The sequence below is a fragment of the Oratosquilla oratoria genome, chromosome 18, assembly GCF_046742065.1.
Source record: "Oratosquilla oratoria isolate Oo_2021 chromosome 18, ASM4674206v1, whole genome shotgun sequence".
Taxonomy (NCBI): Eukaryota; Metazoa; Arthropoda; class Malacostraca; order Stomatopoda; family Squillidae; genus Oratosquilla; species Oratosquilla oratoria.
The window spans coordinates 57,760,581-57,786,913 of record NC_134794.1 but is presented as its reverse complement, the minus strand read 5'-3'; the positions used below and the strand labels follow the sequence as shown (position 1 = coordinate 57,786,913).

Below are 26,333 nucleotides of genomic sequence, written 5' to 3'. Positions count from 1 at the left end.
TAATTCATGCATACTCACTCATCCCCCACCTGCTCCCTTCCATGCATCACAGCATCATTCATACACAACCATTCTCCACTTACCCCATCTTGTCTTCTCCCTTCCTTCCTCAACTGATATTTCCCTCTTTCCCAATGCCCCTTTTACACTATCCATCCATCTCATCCTTGGTAGCCCCCCACCTCTGCCTTCAACACTTCTATTACTAATCTTTCTTCACTCATTCTTTCAATGTGTCCAAACCTTCCCAATATTCTTTCATCAATCCTATCTCCCAACTCCCTTTCCACCCCTACTCTCTTCCTTGTTTCTCACTTTATCCATACTTCTCAGGCATTTCATCTCAAACACAATACAGCTAGGTAAATACACTTAAACTCTTCCTCTCTTATGTTCCATATTCCTGACCCAAACAGTGCTGTTGGCACAATCACCCCTTCATACAATCTCCTCTTAGCATCTATTCTCATATGCCTATATCTCATTATAATTTTTAATTCTCAAAGACAATTACTTGTTTCTCTCATTCTACATTCTACCTCCACCTCCCCTCCTCCCTTTCCTGCCATATTCACACCACAGTATCTAAAGCTATCCACTTCCTCCAGTCTCTCTCCCTTACTTAATACTCACTTCCAATTTGCTGTCATTCTCTCCCATTGTACATCTCATCACCTTACTTTTACCCACATTTATCTTAATCCCTTCTCTGATCCTGCTACAAGTAGTGTCATCAGCAAACAACTGGCTTGAGTCCCATTTTTCTCCATATTCTTTAACCATTTCCAATCCCTGGCCCATTAACCTTGCATTTACCTCTTGCACCACCCCATCCATGTATAAATTGAACAGCCAAGGTGACATAACACATCCCTGGTGAACTCCCACCTTTACCTCAAACCACTCACTCTCTCCATTTCTAATTCTAACACTGGCCCTCCTGCTCTCATAAAAAAAAATCTTGATTTCTCTTAACAGCTTTCCTCCTATCCCATATATCTGCAATACCTCCCACAGTGGCTTCCTGTCTACCCTGTTATAAGCCTTTTCCAAATCCACAAAGGGCATCCTTACCTTTTCCTAAATCTTTCTCACATATCTGCCTTACCACAAAAATCTAATCCATGCAACTCCTACCAGTCCTAAACCCTGTTCTTCACCAATTATTTCCTGTTCCTCTCCTAATCCTCTCAATCAAAACTCTCCCATAAGCCTTCCCAACCACACTCAACAAACTAATCCCTCTGAAACAACTACACTCACACTTGTCTCCTTTTCCCTTGTAAAGAGGAACTATACAGGCACTCTACCCTCTTTTAGACAAACATTAAACAACCTCACCAGCCAGCCCACCATCACTGTACCTCCCTTTTTAGACACTCTGCACAACACCTGTCCAACCCAGTTGCCTTACCTACTCTCATCTTTCCTCATTTCTCTTCCATTTTCCTCACTCATCACTGTCATTTTCTTAGTGCTTTCCACTGCAACTACCTTTCCCTCCCTATCCTCCTTCACATTTAGCAACTCCCTAAAATACTCTAGCCATCTTCCTCTTATTACTGTCTCTACCCTTATCATCTCTCCATCTGCACCTTTTACCTTTTCTTCTCTACTTGATTTACCCCCTTCCTCTCTTAATTTCTTTCCAAAACATTTTTTAATTACTTTCAAAATTCTCTGTCATACTCTTACTCCACTTCACATTTGATCTACTGTTTGCCTCCTTTATCTTGTTTTATTTCTCTTTTCTTTGCACCTCTCATATGATTCTCTCATCCTATTTTGTAACCAATCTGTGAATGCTAATTTCTTCTCCTATACAACCTTCTTTGTTTATCATCCAACTACTTGTTACCCTTTCTTTTATTCCCTCCCATCCTCCTTGTTCCACACACCATATTTGCACACATACTGACTCCCTTCTTGAAAAATCTCCATTCCTCCTCCACTCCCTGCCACTCTTCTCTCATCTTTTTCTTGTACTCCTTTTCTTTCTCATCTAAACAGTTTACTCTAAGCACCTCCCCACATTCTGTCCTTTTCCTCTTTCTCCATCTATCCTCCACTCTCAACTTACCTTCCACCAGAAAATGATCTGACATTCCCCCACTCTCTCCCCTTAGAACATGTACATCCAAAACTCTTCCTACTCTTGTCCCTGTTACCACTATGTAGTCCATTGAAGCCTTATCTACCACCCCTCCATCCACTACCCTCTCCCATGTGTACTTTTACTTGACTTTCTTCCTAAACACTGTGTTTGATATTTGATATCATTAACTCTCTAGACACATCACCATCATCTCTCCACTACAATTTTTTCCTGGAATTCCATACTTCTGAACCACTCTGTCTACTGGTTTGTCTCCTAGTCTAGCATTGAGATCTCCCAATACCACTACAATGACATTTCTCCCTAAACCCTCTATGCACTCATTTAAATCTATCCAAAAAGCCTCCATATCCTCTGCACTCTTCTCACTACCAGGCCCATATATACTTAAAAAGACCCATATCTCCCTTCCCAGTGTCACCTTCATCCACATTAACCTTGAAGAAACCTCCTTCCACTCCACCACACGTTTACCTATCTCTTCACTTACTAGTATAGCCACCCCTTCTCTCCACTGTCCTTTCTTCACTCTTGATACCCTTCCAAACTCAAACTCGCCCCTCCCTTTCAACTTAGTTTCACTCAATGCTAACACATCCATCTTTCTTCTCACAAACATACTGCTTATCTCTTCCCTTTTACTCTCATCTTTACCCTATCCACACACATTTGAAACTGATGAAACGGTACTAGAGGGGAAGAGATGAATTAAAACTATGACAGGAAATAATAGAAGACAAATAAAAATTGCATATGCTAATGGATATGGTTCAATATTGTCCAAGTTATAAATTGATGATAATTTGAAGACAAATATATGATGCACAGGTATGCAACTGCAGACAGTACATTTTTCAATAGCTGCCAATTTCCATATATAGCCACTTACCTTTCAGAAACATATAAAGCAGACAAGGACAAAGCAAAAAATATTTCAGCTCCACATCACTTCACATTCTTGGGTGAAACATGAGACAGAAATACTTCTAGAAAACTACTATTAAATCTAGCATATTCCCGGAGATGATTCTTAAACACCACATTACTGATTTCTAGGAAAATGTAACAAGGATAAGAAACACAAGAAATACAGTCTACCAGTAATATATTTAAAAATGTGTGGATCAATTTGCATGAAGAGTTTTTGTAATAATTTTCAAAGATCAATATATTTTTTTCAAATCAAATTTTCTGGTGGTGGTTCCCATAAAAAGACTGGATCGGATCATCCTTTCAAGCTTTCATTTTGTTAGCTTAGTTGACACGTATGGAGTACTTACAACTCCTTAACTAGGGTCCTATAATTTCATGGTGCAACGAAAGGTTGTAACTTTGATCATGAGTAGATTTTACTGCAAAAAATCTATTCAACCTATCTGTAGGTAGAACAAGCTTAAGGTGTTTCAATTAAATATTGCACAAAGGATGTGCAAAGTTATTTAAAAAAAAAAGGTACGCTCTATTTTCCTATAAACTTTTTATTATGTAATATTACACTTTCCATATCATTATTTTTATGTTTTAGAATAGGAAATATTGTACCCACTACCACATAATTATTTTATCTTACAAATATACAGATAACTCTTTATGGTTCTCTGGTTGAAATGAATCGATTTGATTTCATGTACTGCAGAGATGCAGTTTCTTATGACAACATAATTGTTACTTTTTACATATACCTAGGTAGAATATGTGCAGATTTCTAAAAAGAAAGGAAGTATGTATGTCCTTTAATTGATAGGAAAGCTTATTTGCTATGAGTGTATTGGTCATAGAGATGAAAAAAGGCCGTCATCCAATATAAACTCTATAGAAAAAAAGGAAAGAAAAGAAAAAGTGAAACCTATCATGCATTTTCAACTTTGCTTTGAAAAACTTTTAAATCTACTGTACAACCAATATTAACTGAAAAGGCAATGAGGTACAGCTGTACCAAGAAGTTAGTTCATCAGATCAACTGAATGAAAAGATTGCTTGCTCATGCAGATTGTTTCTTCTCATGTCAATTCTTAATTATCAAAAAGTTAAAGAAACCAGCAATCCAACATTAGTACCACCACCAGCTTCATGCACATCCATTTCCTTTAGGTTCGGATTATCTAACCTTCACTATGCATCCATGCCCAGACTACACTTTTCTCATTCCAAGCATCCCTATCTTACTAATTTTATGTGACAAAAGATTCATTTTGCACTGCAGATCAAATGATGATTTCTATCAAAAATAAGTAACTGTGTGTAAATTGTGTATCAATATATATTCTAGACATACATGTATGTATATATACATATACATACATATACCAAGGGCTTTTTCCCCCTTACAAGAGAGGTAGCCAAAGTCAAAAGGCATAGTTCCATTCCTACCCACTCCAATCTCGTTCACCACCCCTCCCTTCCTCCCTCTTTTCTTGGCTCCTCCTGGATGATGGGTCATCCATGCATCTTGTCCATTGCCCTGGGTCAGAAGCAATGTAGCAAGACACAGCACATCCACAAACAAGGCCATTTAATTTAATTGATGACCAGCCTCTGTCCCCTCATGCAAAACAAGAGAAGACAGGACGAAATTCCTTCAGGTTGTATCAAAACATCATTCATACATAACCACTCCCTACCCCCCATCCCCCACCCACTCCCTTCCATGCATCACAGCATCATCCAGGTAGAACCATCCTCCACTCACTCCTATCTTCTGTATTTTCCCTTCCTTCCTCAACAGACATCCCCCTCTTTCTCAACGCCCTTTTTACCCCATCCATCCACCTCATCCTCATCCTCAGTTACTCCCTCCTGTTCACTCCACCCACCTCTGCCTTCCACATTTACCTAATCTTTCTTCACTCATTCTTTCCATGTGTACAAACCATCCCAATACTCTTTCATCAACCCTATCTCCCAACTTCTTTTCTATCCCCACTCTTATTATATATAAACATATTTATACATATACACATACACACACACACATATCCATGATTTCTATAAAGTTCAACTGTATTTCTTACACTTTTTTAAACCATGGAGAGATGACAGCCACTTCAGTACGATAATGCCTACGTAGGCATCATGAGGTGAAATGGGTACACAAGGTTGCCAGTGTTGGCATCTTGATTATACTGTATTTTTTTTGTAGTTGTACATGAGTTACCCCTGGATTCTGTGAAATGGACTGATCACATTTTCCGTTTATCATTACTCAGAGTAAAAGAGAACAAGTAATACAGCAGTGACTTTATATTTTATAATGCAAGTAGTGTGATGCAAATTACATATGGCAGCCAATGCTGTGCGCAAGAATTTGAGTTGTACTGAAGTGGTTAAAAGACAAGAAAATGGGGACATGATTTTGATGTTTGGGTCATTAAAGGAAATGGGCAAAAATGACAGAGATGATCTCATGGTCTGGAAGTGGAGGATGTCATGAGGTCATAGAAACAAATTGAAAAGGACCACATGTCTGACGGATGTATAAAAACAAACATGTCTGATGGATGTCTAAAAACAATTTCTTTTGTATAGATGTGTAAACTGGAATTGGCAAGATGATTTAACACAACCTACAACTATAAATTAATTTAAGAATAGGATTGATGGATTGGAAAAAGAAACATGATAAGACATCATGAGTATACCTTCTTACATGAACACAAAACACAAGCATGCAATGTATACTGTATATGCATAATATATATTCACATATGATAGATGAATGTTAAAATCTAAAATTTCTGACAGTGCAGTGAGCTACAGCAGTTGTTGTTGTTGTTGTCGTTCCCTAGACTGTCTGTCCGAGCAGTCCCGTCTCCCCAAGGAAGGCCACAGCCGAAACTGGGTTTTCCCACAAATCCTTTATAGAGTGTATGTTGTGTTGTTTGCGTGCATGATTGTGTATAATGCAGTCTTCCATTATGTGTTGTATGGTATGGGGTGAAGTGTTACATTCTGGGCAGCTGTTCACAACACGGTCGTCCAGCCTCTTCTGGTAGCTTAGAAGTGCTGGGTGGTGACCGCATCGCAGTAAAACAACATGCATTGATAAATTTATGTGGGAAAGCAATATCACAAACAAACTCCCATAAACAGCACTGAAATCAGTAACAAGTTCAGATATACCTTTCATGTGAAGAAGAAAAATGGGTGAGGCCAACAATGAACACTAGAGCTATAAGTAACAGAAGCAGTAACAATTTTACAATGAAGCAACACTTCTACAAACAAATTGTGCATTTACAGTACTAGTTCGCAGTAAGCTAATAGGCAGTGTCACAGGAAAAAAAAAAACATTTCAGCTAAATGCTATAAACACAAACAACAGCAGCATAACTACAATAACTACACCACATACAGTAAACTACAAAAAGCATATGTTTTTAAAAAACCTATAACATTTATAGGTGCTGGGCAGATGGAAGGACAGAGTAATGTTTTGGGTTCAATGCTTATCTATGTTTTTGTCATTACTGTCATTATAAGACTAAGGACAATTGTTATATTCAAATCTACAACATACTTCTATTGCAAAAATATAGAACTGACAAGTTACTGGGAATTATAACAGCACTTTCTAGTTATACAATTATTTCTTTCCTTACACACTAATCATTCTACTATGAAAATAATAATTGGTATTAATATCTTTACTGAACTACTGGATGATACTTGTAAGAAATTTCAATGCATTACCACCCAGAATATCTCTGGTTAGCATAAATTTTACTATGTACAAGAAAAAAAATCAATAACCTACTTCAATTAAGATATACAAATCTAGACATGGCTGAAAGACTGCTTGTCTTTACACAATAATTTTAATGACAATTGCTAAACTCAACTGGGTGATATGGATGTCCACTGAATAAACTACATAATATACATATGTCTGTTATACCACTACAGATACTCAATGGCTCTCTTATCTCTCCTTAAAAGACTCTCAATGATAAGGATGAAGAATATGATGCAAGCACAAAAGTGAGGTTTACATTTTACATATGTAGGCTGTATACAGTTCAAATTAGCACAAAAAGTGATTCAACAATATTCTACACAATCTGTGATCTGCAATTATTTTGGCTTTAGAAACAATGATTACTTTTGAGAAACCATAATCAGAATTGATCAACCCTTTCAGATTCCTCAATCTCTTTAATACAGTGATGTACATTTAAAAAAAAAAAAAAAAAAAATTCTAGCAAATGCCACAATTTCATACAGTAGAACAGCAAGCTCAGGATAATATAGGGTCTCGGATAATTATACCCAGCTCTGTCATTATTCAGACCTTCACATGAATCAAATGTTTGGCACTGGCTAGAACTGAAATCTAAAATGTACACTGCCATTATGAAGTGTTAAGAAAATAAATGCAAACCAAAATTAAAGCATCAAAGATGATGATTCGAAAGTACCACGTCAAATGATTTCACATTACAAGCACTAAAATTTTAAATTGTTTCTTAAGCCTTCTCATAAAAGAACCTGGGTTGAAAAATTCATTAAATGGTATGAACAATTACATGAAATAATGATAAAGATAAACAACAGAGACAACATAACTACCACATGACTACAATACAACAACAACAACCAACAACTGTAATGAAAGGTAACATATAGTTGGTATTTCACTGAGAATGGGAAAAAGATGTAAATTCAAAACATCTAAACTAATTTGTAAAGAGTAACACTAATGTGAGATGAACTTGAAACAAATCTTATAAACATATTCTGTTTCCCATTCCTTTTCAAGATGCTGAGGCTATGAGCCATGTATACATCATGAAAATCATTAGTGCAGATAGAAAAACATGGAGTTTTACAGGGATAAGAGTATACAAACACTGAAACACAGAAGACCAGGGAATACAGTAACATATAGCTTGAAAGATCTGCAACTCTGATACAAGATGAAACTGTGAGGTTGAACTAAGCATGTAAATACTGTACACAGCAGTGGAAGAGCCAGGACATACAGCCAAGGTGACGTACGCTACAAGAAAGACAGACAACTGAAGGAGACAAACATGGCTAGCTGGCTGGCTGGTTTTAGAAGTAGCGGAATTCACCTTTCTTGCCCTTGCGTCCCCACTCTGGAGGTGGAGGTTGAGCTGCCCCTCGCCGGCCATCATCTCTGTAATCTTCCTTGTTTTCCTGTAATTTAATGAAATTTGGGCATCAGTAAAGAAAAACATGAGGTTCTTGTTTCACACAGTTGTTCCTGAGATAAATGAAAACAGCCCTCAAGGGAAGAAGCAAATCAAATGCACAATAAAGGTTATGAAACATGTCATTGCTAAAGTTGCTGAAAAGCAGAAGCTGATGATACAATATGAGGTGTGTCGAAGTTCCAGAACTGGTGTTACAAAAGATTTATTTCAAACCCAAACTACTATGAGTTTTCCCTTTCAAAGTAATCCTCCTGGAGTATATAACTGTGATCTCAGCTCTCAGCAGTCACTGAACTTTTTTCCACATGCTTTTACATACATATCCTTCGTTTCAGGTTGTCATGCAACGAACACAGAGCAACAAACTTAAAATTTCTGGTCCGGTTGGGGAAACCTCTGTCAGAAGCACTGGGATTGCTGCAGCAAGTGTACGGAGATGAGACGATGTCACACTCGCATGTTTTTGAATGGTGCAAGAGGTTTAAAGGGGGACATGAGGAAGTGGAACACGACCCCAGGAGCGGAAGCTTCAACGAGCAGGACTGAGGCCAATGTTAAATGTGTCAGGCAGATAGAGCATTTTGATTGTTGGCTGACTGTTTGACTGATCGTGAATGAGCTGGGCATGAATCAGGGCAATGTCTGGAAGATTATGGGCATGCAGAAAGCCTGTGCAAAGATGCTGCCAAGACTGCTGAACGACGACCAGAAGGAATGACACATGCAAGTGTGTCAGGACATACTTGAGCATCTTGAAACTGAACCAGACTTGCTAGGGAGAGTCATCAGCAGTGATGAGTCATGGATCTTTGAGTATGACCTGAAGACCAAATGCCAGAGCCTTCAGTGGAAGAGTCTGATGTCACCAAGGCCGAAGAAAGCAAGACAGTCAAAGTAATGTTGAATGCATTCTTCGTTGTGAGGGGCACTGTCCACTGCAAGTTCTTGCCACAGGGCCAGACAATCAACCAGCACATCTACAAAGAGATACTGTGGTGTTTGCTTTGTTTCGTGCACGAGACAATGCAAAAGTTGTGGCAGGACAGCTCATGGCTGCTTCACCATGACAAAGCACCTGCTCACAATTCCCTGAGAATCTGACAGTTCCTGGCTGAGAAGAACATCGCTGTGCTGGAAAAACCTCCCTACTCACCCAACCTGGCTCCATGTAATTTTTTCGTCTTCCCCATGCTCAGGGGGGTCATCAAGGGGACCCATTTTGAAGATGTGGACAACATAAAAAAGGCCATGACGATGGAGCTGCAGAGGATCCTGGAAGAATTCTTCCAGGAGTGCATGCAAGCATGGCAGAGAGGGATGGGAAAGTATATTAGACTCTAGGGGGATTACTTCGAAGGGGAAAATTTGTAGTTTGTTTTTGAAATAATTCTTTTGTAACACTATTCCTAAAATATGGATGGATGTGGGATGGGTAGAGGGTGGGTGTATGCAACCTCCTTTATCCTTATAAGGGGAAGAAGGCTTTTGATGTACAGAAAACCAAACAAACCACCCATAGATCCATTATCATATAGACCCCCTTCCTATTTTCCATCACATCCTAACTGATTTAAAGATTGATTTTAGGAAAAAATATAACTTCTGGGTGCTAATGGGTGCAAAATAGATTTAATCAATTGACCAAGTAAAAACCCATGTCTTCAAACAATGTTCTGGCTAATGTTATTTTTTTTCTATTCCCCCCCCCCCCCCTCCAAGCTTATATGACACCTCCGATCACATACCTGGTCAGCAGAATAGGGTGTGACAATAGTGTGGGGAACATGGGCTATCTGCCCTCTTGCATTGATAGCTTTCCACCATTTGCGACTATCATCCATGACCTGTGTTATGGAAAAGACAAATGAGCCATCACTCTTACACAACAGTACCTCTACCTTCTTATCTACATTAATGTCTTGTATATCTACCACACCAAGTAATACCTTCTTTTACTTCTCCATTTAATTTCATGAACCATAAGTAATTCTGCCTTACAATACAAAAATGTATTGTATATGGCAATTTTCCACTATAAATATGGCATGCAAGTGGGCCTCTTTAAAACAGGGAAACAGCATTTTGTTATATATTTGCATGTGACAAAACAGAATTTCTTGTCATACAGAGGGTAAAGGACCTTTTGGTATGCATGCATGTATAATTTAATCCCTTGTGAATGGGACATTTCCTAAACAATGGCAAAATATGCCAATAGGAGACTTTCTGGTCCAACCTGTTCAAGTTCTTTGCTTGCAGCTATTTTGAGTACATTTAGTCTCTCATTTGCTCTAATTAAGAAATCTTTTTTTGTGGGGAATAAAGGACAACCTTCACATCATTGCTATTCTTCAAAACCTTCACTACTTCATCTGCTTCACCTGTCTATTGTCACCCTATTTTATTTTTTGTACACTTTCATTCTTCACTATACCTTTCACTTATTCTAAACATCCTTCTCTCTAATGTCCACTTACCTCTAAGAACTCTCCACGCACCACTGTCAGTTCTTTGTCATTATTGGCAGTTCGTGGATATGTGACTTGAACAATTTTGGCTCCTCGTGACTTAAGTTCTGCTAGCCATTGTTTTTGTAGCTTCTCAAAGGAGGGCATATCCAAAGACTCTTGGGAAACATCTATGCGAGCACCAGGGTGATAGTCTGAAGGTGGCGTCATTGATCTGGCTCTATAAACCACAAGAAAGTTTGGTAATCATTTGGATTTTAGAGGGATGAGGTAGATGAATGCAACATTGTGTTGAGTTGCTATACATCTACCAGTTTCTGCCTTACAACATGAAACTGCTTTTATTTATCAAAGCAATTAATTTTGGATCCCATACTAAAGTACCAACTACATAGTTATGTGTAGTCGGTTTCTTTGGGGCTTTAGTGAAACCCCTATTGACCAGTCATGCAGTATTTTTCCTTTACAGAAGAGAATGGTTGTATATGGATGATGGTGTGATGCATGGAAGGGAGTGGTTATATGTGAATGATATTTTGACACAGTCTGAAGGTACTTTTTCCTGTCTTCTGTCTTTTTCTGCATGAGGAGACAGAGAGGGGGGTTGCCTATTAAATGAAGCAGCCTTGCTGTGGATGTGCTGTGTCTTGCTGCATTGTTTCTGACCCAGGGGAATGAGTGAGATGCAGTGATGACCTAATATTCAGGAGGAACCAAGAAAAGAAGGAGGGAGGGGTGGTGAATGGGATTGGAGTGGGTGGGGGATGAATCTTGACAAGAAAATTGCGAAAACTTCAACAGTTTTCGAGTCCATGCCACCGCATTCATTAACGCTATCATGGCTATGACATGATAGCGTCTACAACAAAGACAGCCATTCTACATTGGTCTAGTCTCGCTCCACTCCGACTGTAGTCATTTGGGTATTGTTTAAGTTTCGACCATGGGCGCAATATAGCAATAGAAAATTAATCATTAATTTTGTAAATTAAAATGTATCAACGTAATATGCAATTTTGTGGGCAAAAAAAAAAAATATCTTGCTACAAGCCAATATGCTAATGAACGAAGTCGGTAGCATAGGAACTGTATACCCCGCAAGCTGAGAGAGTGGTTGAAAAGCCCGCCAACGTCACTCACAACGACGACAACAACGAGGACAAGCCGGATGACATTTAATTTGCAGGTAACAATTTATTAAACACAGGTTAGGTTAGACGTCGGCATCTATCATAACAAACATGGCGTACCATTCGTCCGACAAGACTTCGTTAATTACTAAATCTGTTTTAGTAACTTTTTTCGTTTTTTATTTCCGCTCACAAAATTGCATATTACGTTGATACATTACAATTTACAAAATTAATAATTAATTTTCTATTGCTATATTGCGCCCATGGTCGAAACTAAAAATTTACGTTCATTTGTAATCTTGTGTTTTTACGTGAATAGAGAATTCCGGGAATAAAACTGCTAATGCTGGTTTTATTCCCTACAATTCCCGTAACGTGTTTATGTTGTTTTTTAGGGGTATTGGTAGGGCAGACCATCCATGGAGGTGGTCTGATTTCACTGACCAAATTAAAAAAAAATAACACTTATTTTTGTAATTTTACTAAATCCCAAACGATTTTTCTCATTCGACAATGAAAATGATCAGTTCTGAATGCACTCGCATAAGCATGATTATCCGATGACGAGACCAGCTGCGCCTTATGTAAGGACGGGGACGAGTAAATTACGGGTGCGCCTTATGGTATGAAGCGCCTTATGGTCCGAAAAATATGGTATGTACAAAAGAAATCTTCACTCATAGCAATATTAACCCCTTCCATACGGTGCCGCACACGTAGGCGTCATGGGGAGCGAGTGTATTCGCGAGGCTGCCATATCGGCGTCTTGATTATATTTATTGTAGTCGCCCCTCCATAATGACATTCTTTCTAATTCTTTTGTAATCGCATTTTCTATGGTTATCAAAATTCACGGGTGAAGAGAGAACGATCGATATAAGCGGTGACTATATTTTATGATGCGAGTATTATTACGACACGTCGTACGGCTGGCATTGGTTGCTGCCACGAGATCTAAGTCCATGACGCCGCCGTGTGCGGCACCGTATGGAAGGGGTTAAGATATTCTTTCACTTTTACTATATCTCATTTGTTGAACTTAATTTTTTTTACTACTGCTAGGACACACACACGTGCACTCTCTCTCTTTTTTTATGTTCCTGTGGCAGTGGTATTAAAGGTGACTTAAAGGGCAGAGTGAGGGTTATATTAGGGACCCCTCTCCCCATGAACCTCATTGCAAAATTTTGCTTTTCTATTTAAAACATATTTTAAATCAAAGCTGACCACATCATTGCTCTTGACTATCACAAGCTATGAGAAATACCCAAATGTTACCTTTCCTCTCTGCTGAACCTCTCGACAGGTCTCTGGTGGTAACGTGCTGGTGGTACATCTGAAGTAGGTGAGGGCTCACGTCTGTCTGAGTCATAGAAATCACTGAGCTCACTGTGGTGCAGGCGCTGAATAAGGAAAGTATACAACACTTTGTTAAAATGTATAGAATACAAGTATATCACAGTACAATATCAAACAATCTGAATACTGTGAAAGCTAATACAAAGAATGAGAGCAGAAATTACATAATAATAGATTCTGTTTTTGAGAAGGCTGGATTTTCATTGAAGAATTACAAATTCTACATTTCATAACATGCAATCCTGTTTGTGTTTACGGCAATAACAAGTATAATAACCTATGAATAAGTTGTATTTTCTTAGTAATCTACCCAATGTTGTATTCTACTTTGTAAATTTTTGAAGAGTGCTTTATAGAAAAAAGTTGAAGATACTTTACTAATAACTGTATGGAGTATTAACTATAAAACTTCTATGTTGAGGGTGTATGTATTTTTGCATGTATGTATTCTGAGACACTGGTGGAAAGTTCTAGATATCTACACAATATGATGCTGGAGTTGATATTTTATATCTGGCTGGCTGTGCTTGTGTGATGAGGTGGGAAAGATGGGGAGGGTTCATGGGTGTTTGCATAGGGTAAGCATACCAAATGTGAGGCCCCGAGTTTTTAGGTTTTACATATGATACACATATCCTTCAATACATACATTAGAACATAAGAAAGAAGGAGACTGCAAGAGACCATAAGGCATTAAGGACCTCACAGTCAAACTAAACAAGAAAGTGAATGTAAGATCAGTGGTAAGCATAGGTTTTGGCTGCAAAAGGAAGCCCTAATTACATACATACATATACCAAGGCTTTTTCCCCCTTACAAGGGGGGTAGCCAAAAAGAAAAAGGCATAAAATCATTCCCACCCATTCCATCCCTGAATACACTCCACACCCCTCCACCCTCCCTCTTATCTTAGCACCTAATTACAGTTTATGAATAAATCAGCCTTTAAAAAATCTATACAATCTAAAATAGAATTGTATGCAAAGTTATGGACATGATTACTCCAACCATAGCAGACTACGAGCCTTAAAACAAATCAACTTCCCACAGAAAATATGGCTACTGAAACAAAACTGAAACACTGAAGCCAACCTCTTTTCCTTTGTCTTGCTGCAAGGGAATTTATAGATGCATCTATCAATCAATCAATCAAATAATGAAGTCATACAAATTTTCTCATTCAATATGGTATTTACAAACAGACTGAAATAGCCATAAAGTCATGGTAATAAACTTGCAATGGAAAACAAGACTATGGCAAATATTACTCACTTCTCTGTGTCGCATTTTGGCCTCTGATGCCACTTCTGTTGCTAATACACTTGCCCGATCACGAGACTCATCAGTGACCTCTGGAGCCCAGCCATTGGAGAACACTGTTGAAGGATCTATTACCAGTGAATGTAAACAAGGATTAAACAAAGCAGTTAGTGAGGTTTCTTCTAGTCCTAGCACTGAAACTGTGCCTTTTAAACTACTGAGAATAGAATCTATGCTTGTAAAGAAATGAGGAAGCTAAGAGAGGTAGAGTAATGAGGGTGGAAACAAAATACAAGGAAGGTATTGAAAATACCCCTGTCTGAGGTATTGGCTGCATTGGATGATGGGATCGGGTTTGAGAATTTTGAAAAGAATAAAAAGATATATTTGAAGGACATGAAGAGTGTGGGGAGGCAAACTGGGTAGAAAAAGAGGATACAGGGTGCAAATAAACAGATGTTAATGGAAGAGAATATGTCGAATGGAAAATGTAAAATATTTCAACTTCTTGAAGGTACGGGGTGGATAGAGAGGCTTTGATTGTGGTAGTGGGGGATGCCAGAAGTTCTACAATGGAAAAGGTGAATGGCAAAGAGCACTGAAAGATGAAAGCTGTTTAGGCACATGGATTAGATGGTTATCATATGGAATGTCTGACATGTTGTTATAATTCAATGGCTGGTGACATCATCTATGGGAAAGTAGTGTACCAATGGGCTGGAGGAGTGTATGTATGGTTCCACAATACAAGAGAAGAGACAAGTGAGAATATACCAGTTTTAAAGGGATCAGTCTATCAGTCTGTTGAGTGTAGTTGGTAAGGTGTGTGGGAAGGTGTCAATTGAGAGGATTTGCAGAGGAAAAGAAGTAACTGAGGAAGATTGTGTGGTTTTAGGAGAGGCAGAGGGTGCACACATCAAATATCTGCAGTTAGACATATGCAAGAAGTTTTTCACAAAGGATAAGAATGTCTCTAGGGTTTCCATGGATTTGGAGAAGGTTTATGAAAGAGTTGACAGAGGCATCCTGGAGGGTGTTGTAGCTTACTTCCTCACTTTGTTAATTTTCCAATCACCATGCTTTTAATAACAAATGGTTTCATTCTTCATCAATTGGTTATTCTTCATAATCTGTCAAGCTGTCCTGATCAAGGAGTTTTTGTAATGATGACAAAATTAAATATATCATACATACATGGTTAATGGTATAGGGTTATATCAAGATATACACTTCAAACTGGCCACATAGGTATATACGTACATTATCTACATGAGTTATATTTTGATTTTCATCAATCATACACTGATATACTATAACTTAAGAATTTGATTAAATTATATGCAATGACCAGCCAAGTTTCAAAAACACCCTGGATTTCAGGGGAAAGGGGAACGGACCCCCCTTCCAACCCTCTGGATATCCATGGTCTTGATCTTTAGGTATTCCATTCTCATACCTATGTCTTGCTCTGTAAGGGACCAAAGTCCCTTCTCGTGCTAATTTGCCCCATATCTAAATCAGGAACCAGTGATTACCTGGATGGTATGGTGGCACGGGGTATTTCCAGGAGTCACGAGGCACTGTCCAAGGATCCCCAAGACTCTGCCAAAGTTCAGTTTCACGAGATGTCAAGCAGTTCACCAAGAGGTCAATGGCATCTCGGGTCAGTAGTGGTGAAAGAACCTGTGTAACAATGATAAGATGTGATTGAAAAACTTTCTAACTGGTGGAGAGTTCAATGTCTCAGACCCAACTTCTATCAAATAACAAGGGACCATAATGTCCATTAAAGAGCAATATTGTCAACTTTAATAAATGCTGTTAAACATTTCCACACAATACCTCTCCCCCACAGAACTCATACATGACCTAAATTGCACAACACCACAACTACAAAATATCCATCAAGAATGAACATGCATATCTCAATGAACTAGAAATTTACTGACACAAAACAAGATGTCAGCAACCCTTCAAAATTTTCAGTAACATTACTCACCCCAAGTGTCCTGCAAGGAAAAACTCATGCAACAGAGTGATGTGTTGTATATTCTAAGCTTTGACACTTCATCAAGCGTGACATCATTCATCTTAATGTTCCTCACTATTCCCCTGATTTGATTTTGACCTCCTTACTTTCAACCCTGTACTCATTTCTTTTACATTCATACATACACATACCAAGGGCTTTTCGTCCCTTACAAAGGAGGTAGCCAAAATCAAAGGCATAAATCCACTCCCACCCGTTCCATCCTCACATTCTCCACTCTTATTCACCATTCCTCCCTCTTTTCTTGGCTCCTCATGGATGATGGGTCATCCCTGCATCTCACCCATTGCCCTAGGTCAGAAGCAATGCAGCAAGATACAACACATTCACAGCAAGGCTGTTTCATTTAATCAGCAACCACCCCCTATCCTTCCCCTCATGCGGAAAAAGAGAAGACAGGTAGAAATCCCTTTGGGCTGTGTCAAAATACTATTCACACATACTCCTCCACCCACTCCCTTCCATACATCACAGCATCATCACAATAGTTTGCCACTCACCCCTATCTTCTATATTCTCCCTTCCTTCCTCAACAGACATTCTCCTCTTTCCTAATGCCCCTTTTACTCCATCCATCCACCTCATCCTTGGTCACCCCCTCATGTTCACTCCATCCACCTCATCCTTGGTCACCCCCTCATGTTCACTCCATCCACCTCTCTGCCTTCCACATCTTTCTTCACTCACTCTTTCCATGTGTCCAAACCATCGCAACACTCTTTCATCAACCCTATATCCCATTTCCTTTTCCACCCTAGCTCTCCTCCTCACCTCCTCGTTTCTCACTCTATCCAACCTAGTATCCCCTACCATACTTCTCAGGTTTCATCTCAAACACATTTAAACTCTTCCTCTCTTATGTTCCATGTTTCTGCCCCATACAGTGCTGTTGGTACAATCATCCCTTCATACAATCTCCTCTTAGCATCCATTCCCAAATGTCTATTTCTTATTACACTTTTTAATCACCCAAGGAATTTACTTGCTTCTCTCAATCTACATTCTAACTCCACCTCCACTCTTCTCTTTCCTGTCACATTTACCCCAAAGTATTTAAAGCTACCCACTTCCTCTAGTCTTTCTTCCTTAATACTCACTTCCAATTTGCTGCCATCCTCTCCCCTTGTACATTTCATCACTATACTTTTACCCACATTCATCTTTAATTCCTTCTTTCACACATATTCCCAAACTCTGTCACTAACTTCCTTAATCCCTCCTCTGATCCTGCTACAAGTGCAGTGTCATTAACAAACAACAACTGGCTTATCTCCCACTTTTCTCCAATTTCTTTAACCATCTTCAATCCCTGAACTATGTATAAATTGAATAGCCAAGGCAACAACACGCATAATCATACACATATCCCATACCAAGCCCTCTACACTCCCTCCTCTCCTGATATCACCTTTTGCTCCCCCTGCCTAACCCCAACAACATCATGGAGAGTGGTCGGAGCCCTTGGTTCTGACCACCTTCCAATCATCATCACCACCAAAACAAGATGCACCCCAGCTGGCCACAGACACACTTACACCAATTACAAGAGAGCTAACTGGGAAGCCTTTAATGAAGAGACAGAACAACATTTTGAAACACTTAACAGTACACCAATCACAAACATAAACAATGCTGTGCACGCTTTTAATACAATCATACAAAACGCAGACAAGAGATACATCCCTAGAGGCAACAGAAAATCACACAACCCCAACTTCACACCAGAAATCCAAGGCCTCATCAGACAACGTGACACACTTAAACACGATACCCCCACACCTATCCCTCAAAACATAGCAGACCAAATACAAAAACTAAACACTGTGATTGCCAATAAAATACATGAACAAAAAACACAAAATTGGCAAAACTTTATCAATACACTTGATCACAAAACAAACACCAGCAAATTGTACAAAACACTCAACAGCATCACACTATCCAACACTAACACTACACGCTCTCACGCAGCAATAATCACAACAACAGATAATCTACCCTCAAACAGACAACAAGCAAACGCACTCATACGTCATTTCGCGCAGACGAGCCATCTTACACCTCACCCTGACGACCGACGCACCATTCGACGTAAGAAAGACTTTCCCACAGACTCAGACTATACACCCTTCATAGACAGTCAGACAAAACTCATAATGCATAGTCTCAAGCACTCATCTGCCTGTGGCCCTGATAACATAAGCAACATCCACCTAAAACACATTGGACCACAAGGTATACACGCACTCACAAACATTGCAAACTACAGCTATTCACACAACACTATACCCGACATCTGGAAGCATGGTAAAATAATCACCATTCCAAAACCGAACAAAGACCCAACAATCCCAACATCGCACCGCCCAATCACACTTCTCTGCACCCCCTCTAAAGTCATTGAACGCCTAATACTTAAACTTGTCACACCATATATTCCCCTTGCTGACTCACAACACGGTTTTAGGCCACTACACTCCACAAACACTCTTCTGACAAACCTCACACAAAGAATTTTAGATGGCATCAATTCAGATAGGCCCCACCACAGAACACTTCTTATAACATTGGACATTAGTAAAGCTTTTGATGCTATCCCCCGCCACAACCTAACAAATAAAATATATAACACAGACATGCACAATAACACCAAAAGATGGCTGGCCAATTATCTGGCGGGCAGGAATGCTCATGTGTCATATAATGGCCAATCATCGCACATCAGAAACATTAAGAACGGAGTACCACAGGGCTCAGTTCTATCCCCCACATTATTTAATCTATACATGCATGACTTACCCACGCCAGACACCTCAGAAATACAAATCTCTTCCTACGCAGACGACATAACAATCACATGCACACATCGTAACACAGACAAAGCTGCAGAAATAATCCAGCCTTACCTTGACACACTCAACACATGGTTCATCACAAACAGACTCAAAATAGCTCCAACCAAATCTACAGCAACACTTCTCACCAACTGGACAAAAGAACACAAATACATACCTCATCTCTACATCAACAACACTCTAATACCACACACAAACACACCGAAAATTCTTGGTGTAACATACGATACATCCATGTCTTTCAAACAACACCTCACAAACATAAAAAACAAATGCACACCTAGACTTAACGCACTCAAGTCAATCACTGGAACAACATTTGGACAAAACAAAGAAACTAATATAACAATATACAAACAATGCATACGCTCAGTGATGAATTATGCGAGTCCTGCATGGGCTCCTAATCTCAGTGAGTCACACCACAACACCCTTCAAATCATACAAAACAAAGCCCTAAAAACAATTACAGGCTGCACAAATACAACACCTACAGACCATTTACACCATGAAACAAAAGTCCTCAAAGTCAAGGACCACCTCGACATGAGAGGCACACAAACACTTGCTGCAGCCACCACAAACACATCACACCCGCTACACTACATAGCAGAACACCCACACACACCAAGAAACATTAAAACTACACCCATAGACCTTTATTACACACAGATACTCTCTTCTCTTCCTCCACAACCACCAAATACCAGCCTCCGGAAACATATTCATAATCATATCACTCACCACTCCATTAACACACTGAAAGACAACACACTGCTACATGCCAGACCCCCTGATATCCACCCTTCTGAATCCTCTCTCCCACGTAAGGACAGAGTCCACTTGGCCAGACTGCGATGCGGTCACCACCCAGCACTTCTAAGCTACCAGAAGAGGCTGGACGACCGTGTTGTGAACAGCTGCCCAGGATGTAACACTTCACCCCATACCATACAACACATAATGGAAGACTGCATTATACACAATCATGCACGCAAACAACACAACATACACTCTATAAAGGATTTGTGGGAAAACCCAGTTTCGGCTGTGGCCTTCCTTGGGGAGACGGGACTGCTCGGACAGACAGTCTAGGGAACGACAACAACAACAACAACAACATCCCTGGCAAAGTCCCATCTTTACCTCAAATCACTCACTCTCTCCATTTTTAATTCTAACACAGGCTCTACTACTCTCATGAAATCTTGACTGCTCTTAACAGCTATCCTCCTATTCCATATATCTGCAATACCTCCCACAGTGCCTTCCTGTCATAAACCTTTTCAAAAACCATAAAATCCCCCAAAAAACATCCCTATCTTTTACTAAAGCTCTCATATATTTGCCTTACCACAAAAATATGATCCAAACAACCCCTACCTGTCCTAAACACACTCTTCCTCTCCTAATCCTCTCAATCTAAACCCTCCCATATGTAGTCAACAAAATTATCCCTCTGAAACTACTACACTTACACTTGTCCCCTTTTCTCTTGTAAAGGTGAACTATACAGGCACTCCTCTAGTCCTCTACCCTCTTTTAGTCAAACATTAAGCAACCTCATCAGTCAGTCCACCATCACCGTACCTCCTCTTTTTTTTTTTAGACATTCTGCATGGCATCCATCCAGACCAGGTGCCTTACCTGTTCTAATCATTTTAATATCTTCTTTCACCTCATCTTTTCTTATTTTTCCTCCATTTTCCTCACTCATTACTGTCATTTTATTAGTGCCTAGTCCTATCCTTGTTCAGCTTTTGTTGCCTTTTATGACCAAAGTGGGAACACTTTGTGGCAGTATTCTTTCTCCCCTGCCACAGGGTTCAGCAAAAAAGTTAATGTATATTAAGGGAAGTGGTACAGGACAGTATTAAGAGTGGGGCAACTGCACAATAGAGGGACAGTTGCAGTATAATAAAGTAGTATAATGTCTTCATGAAAAGAGATTTTCTCTATCACAGACAAAATGATATGTGGCTTTGGTCTGATTCATACTCATCCTAAAATTGACCTAAAACTGGTGCTCTGAGAGCACCACTTCAAATTTCTGTATATAAGATAATAAGAAAACTACATTACCTTGCTTGGGAGATTGGGTCCATAGTTTGAATCTCTAGAGGCATCGACAATTAGGGCAAGAGGTGTGAAGAGGAAATGGACAAGTTCTGGAGCATTTGGATCATGGATGTGTGACTTAAGTTTTGCCTGTAACAGACATATTTATCATAAAAAATAACATTATATATCAGTACTTATATGACAATACAGTAATAACATTACTAATGGGAAAGGCACATTTTCTTGAAACCCACATGACTTCCTTAATACCCCTTTAGCTTGCTAACAATGTACTCTTTACAGGTTTTGCTTGCAAAAGCACAAGGTGATTTTACTCTGCAAAGAAAGAGGAGTCAACTGATCAAGAACCTTCCACTTTCTTCCAAACCTGCCTCTCTTCTGAATAAAATCATTTTGTGTTAGCAAAAACAAAATCTGAAGAGAATATTATAAGGTCCAAGGGATAGATATCTAATTCACAAGAGTAAGTGATCCTGAACTGATATTAGAATTATGAAATACAGTATTTGTCTTGTGAAAAATCTATGTTTTGACTGAGAAAATTTCACTATAACCAGGAATTAATGGTTACTTACAAGAAGATTGAAGGAGAGCTTAAACTTTTGGAAGATGTCAGCAAACTCCCGCTCAGGCGGCGGTTTGGCCCGCATGGACAGCAGCCCATCTCCTATGTCCTTCTTTTTGGACTTTCGTGAACTTTAACAAAAATGAGTAAAAGATACGTGAGTTACTAAATGCATACATACACACAAAAATTAATACATGAATGAGTAGATATAAAAAAATGGCAATTAGGGGTTGTGGTACTGCTGGGTATATAAAAGAATGCAATCATCACCAAAAGCCGTCATCATTTCTGATTCCCTCTGCAGGTTTTTTAAATGTTTCATGAGTACAAAAGAGAGGAGTGATTGGAGTGACTGTAAATGGATGAAGAAATGATGCAATCAAAGGGATTTTCTCTATGTCTGCTCTGTACATTATTTTATCTATTCATTTATTCTAAATTTACTTATTTGTGAGTGAGTTATGGGATGAGGACTGGCAGTGAGAGATACGAAAATGAGACATTTTGCAATCATCTGAGTGAGTGTTTGGAGCACCTTGAACTTCCGCACTTTAACCTACAGTTCCTCCCTCCTCTCTCTCTCTCTAACTCTCGCTGCCAGAAGCCTGCCTTACCTACGCCTCCGTTCGAGTTCCCTGGTGGCTGAGGCGGTGTGCTGCAGCCGGGCGATGAACCGCTCGATATCGTCGAAGCACGAGTTGAGGACGGCGACATCTCGCTCGTATTTTTCGCTGCTCGTCGAGCACGCATCGTCGTTGTGGCTGACACTCGAGCGTTCCGACCTGGACCCTCGGCCCGCCTCACCTCGTAGCTCGCTGTCCGCTGCGCAGGAGAAACAGACAATTAAGAACTGTGCGAAGTCCAAGGGACCCACTCAAGGGTTAGCGTTCGCTTCCCTATAGCTGGGGGTAAGGGGACTGGAAGCAGAGGCGAGGAAAAGAAAGGAAGACGGTTTCTAGAAAGACAGAATCGAAAGAAACGAGAGAGTGGGAATAAGAAGAATCTGGGTAAAGGAAGAAGGATGGAGGTAAAGTGACAGAAGGGAAGGGTGGCGATAGGGTGGGGAATAAATAAAAATGGAAAGACGGAGTAATGATGGGATGGAATAAGGATGTAGTCTGGTACAACGGGATGTGGGAAACTGGGAGGATAAGGACAGCGATATGGAAAACGGAACGAGAGACAGAGAAAGACAGAGAAAGGAAATGAGAAGCAAAGAGAGGGATGGGGAGAAAGGGAGACCATGATGGGCCATAGGGACCTTACGTCATAGTCCTTAAATCACATGACAATGAATAAAAACTCATTGACACCATGCATATACGACAGAAGAATAAATCCATATGATATACAAAATAATGAAAATATTAAGGAAGAAAAAATATAGATGGAATAAAAAGAAGTCTAAATAATAGGCACAAGAACCAATGTTATTTAGCTATAAAATTAAACCCTACGTAAAATATCTGACTGAAAAACATGACCAATATATCAAAACCTAACATATTTTCTCCCATGTTTGGTTAACAAGTGTCTTGTCACAATAGGGTCTCCGCAATGTAACTGCGAAAAAAAATTATCTTATTATATTTGATCATATTATATCTTTACTTAATCCAATGTCCTGTCCGAGATGAGGCAACGGTGAGTGCTGTGGAGGTTTTCATATGCGCTTGTCTTATTTCTGGTCACAGAAGACTCACATGATCAAGGTGAAGTGCAGAAATAAAGTCACCTTTACCCTCTAGCTCTAGGGGGGCAGTAACGGTATGCAGTGTTAATGATTATTCTTCAAGTCATTGGACGACGCTCAGTCACGTCTGCGTCGTCGCGAGCCCTCGACGCTATCCGCTACACCGTAAGTGTATTCCAAACGATTCTATTTGTACATCTCAGCTCCACGGTTTAGGCATAAACGGCTTAATCAACACCGTGAAAAACATAAACTATATGAAAATGTAACAAACCCTTATGAGAGCACTGTACTTCGAGAGCCTCCTGATGACGTCATGTCGTTTCATTTCTTTTCGAAGAGGCATTGGGCTTCCACGGGCTTCACTACCGATAGTCGAGTCCGTTTGAGTGAAAACGACTTCGGTTACAACATTTTATTTTTCAAATCTTCTAATATCAAATTATCTTTCAGTCCTATTATAGCAAAGCTGAACTACGAGCCTATATGAATGTTGGTCACACTGTTGAAATGTTTTTACAGATGTCTAGATTTCTGTGAGCGAAGTCATATTCTAGTTATTCAAATGAAGGATGGAGGTAGGATGTGGAAGGAAAAATAGCCCAGTGGGACCCCTTTAACCGACATGTCTTGAGACCTTGGCGAAGTCTGTTCTTGGCTGATGTTTCAAAAAACTCGAGCATTTTTTTTCAACCCCATAAAATTATGTTCCATATGGTTTTCACACAGCGGAAAATTGGAATCATTATCAAGTTGAATAAAGGCGACAGAAAAAAATGGTTAATTATCGAAAATGCCAATTCTAGTTGTTGATTTAATCCATTTACTTCGCTTAGGTTACCGAGAGGCAAATCTATTTTTATGAGTAATTATTTTGCTGTGGCCACAAAGAGGAGCTACCGTTAGAAGGCAACAAGCGTTTTATCATCTCGTCCCAATTCCATCAAAACACAATCGCGCTAATCGGGTTTGCTTGCAATTGAAGCAATCTTGATTGGACCAATTTAGTAAGCTGTGAATTTCCTTCCGGCTAACTCAAAAACTGTTAGTTCTGAGACGACACGCAGTCTGATGGAAAGATAAATGAGAACAGAATTATGAGTACAGCAACGGGGATGGAAAGTTCCGTGTGTTGCTCATATATTTCCATCTGAAGTGTTGGTGATTTTGGAAGGTTAATGTTATGACGACGTAAGAAAAAAATAACGAAAAATTAAAATTTACTATTAAGAAGAACGATTTTCTGGTTAGGTGCGAGAAAAAAAAATCCATTATTCTCACGGTGCGTCAATTTCCCAACACTTGGGCGCTAGTCTATTAATCATATCCCCAATATAATTGGCTTTAAAATAACAAAATTATGATAATGATACAAACACACATGCAAAACTCTTAATCTCCCCAATCAAACCATAATTTTGGCCTCGACTCCACGTGCAATATAAACACGAAAAGATGTTTTGGTCCCTTCGTTTCCCTCTTTCTACTCTACTAGGTCACCTTTTCCACGCCCCACGCACATAGATGTAAATATAATTTATCTGCAGCTAGGTACGACCTCTGCAAAGTAAAACAGGACACCGTGAGCGTCGCTCATTTCCGTATATTACAATTAGGTAAATACATACACGCATTGAGGTAAATAGGAGCAGGACCTTAGGAGCGTTGTTTTTTTCTGTATACTACAATTTGGTTAAAACACACACGACTCGCTGGCGCAGTGGTAGAGTTCCCGGCTGCCACTACGGCGGTCCACATTCGAATCCCGCCCAGGCTGAAATAATTCCAGTATCGCTGAGCTGCGAGTCGTTACTCCAACTCGTGGGCGGGGAGTAGCGGGTGTGTGCGTGTAAGGTCACAGCATTACCCATACATCGGTTATATATGACCTCTGAACTCTCTTCCGGGAGAGAAATAGCTGTCGATCACGAGTCCAACACGTGATCAAAGACCATGGTGGATCACTCACTCACACAGACCATCCACAGAATTATGAGAGGTATAGAAGTCCTTGATAGAGAAGACTTACTAAACTGGGATAAGAGAAACACAAGACATGAAAGGAAGCTCAAAAAGGACAGTTTATAAAAGACCTGAAAAACAGCTTTCCCCACAAAGTGGTGGATGTATGGAACATACTAAGACAAAACAATAATGTGTACAAAAACAATATACGATTTTAAGAGCAAATTAGATATGACAAGATACCGAAACGGGACAACACGAGCGTAGCTCCCTTTCCCGTAAGATACAACTAAGTAAAATTAGATAAATACACAGGATCCGCATTGCGACAACAACAACGCGTCCTCCCGTCAGACCCACCTTTGCTCATCTGCTGCCGCATCATCCTTTGATAAGCAGATCTGGCGCGCTCCACAGCTTGGGCGTTTACGCCTTGATGGGATGGAGTGCCCGTATGAACCATTCCGATCGAACCGCTAAGCACACGGCTAATAACACAGATCCATTCACTTTATCCGAGTTTTTTTTTTTTCTCTTTTTTCTTCTTCTCGTTCCTACTTTGTCTTACATCACTCTTACCTTCGTTAATTATTCCAATCGGTCCAAGGGGG

The 26,333-nt window shown here is 39.7% G+C and overlaps 1 protein-coding gene across 9 annotated transcripts in view; it reads right to left on the bottom strand.

Annotated features, from left to right (window-relative positions):
* LOC143035268 (epidermal growth factor receptor kinase substrate 8-like) overlaps positions 1–26,333 on the bottom strand; it is a 170,961-nt gene that overhangs the window by 25,337 nt on the left and 119,291 nt on the right. For 6 of the 9 annotated variants that reach the window (XM_076202119.1, XM_076202112.1, XM_076202113.1 and 3 more), the window contains 10 exons: positions 22,679–22,886; positions 22,072–22,192; positions 21,497–21,622; positions 16,045–16,192; positions 14,522–14,637; positions 14,342–14,359; positions 13,169–13,293; positions 10,767–10,977; positions 10,035–10,133; positions 8,188–8,272 (listed from right to left, as the gene is read on the bottom strand). In XM_076202119.1, the coding sequence (XP_076058234.1) occupies positions 8,188–8,272; positions 10,035–10,133; positions 10,767–10,977; positions 13,169–13,293; positions 14,342–14,359; positions 14,522–14,637; positions 16,045–16,192; positions 21,497–21,622; positions 22,072–22,192; positions 22,679–22,886 (1,257 nt within the window). The remainder of the gene's footprint in view (positions 1–8,187; positions 8,273–10,034; positions 10,134–10,766; positions 10,978–13,168; positions 13,294–14,341; positions 14,360–14,521; positions 14,638–16,044; positions 16,193–21,496; positions 21,623–22,071; positions 22,193–22,678; positions 22,887–26,333) is intronic. The other 3 variants (XM_076202114.1, XM_076202115.1, XM_076202116.1) reach the window with 3 other exon arrangements.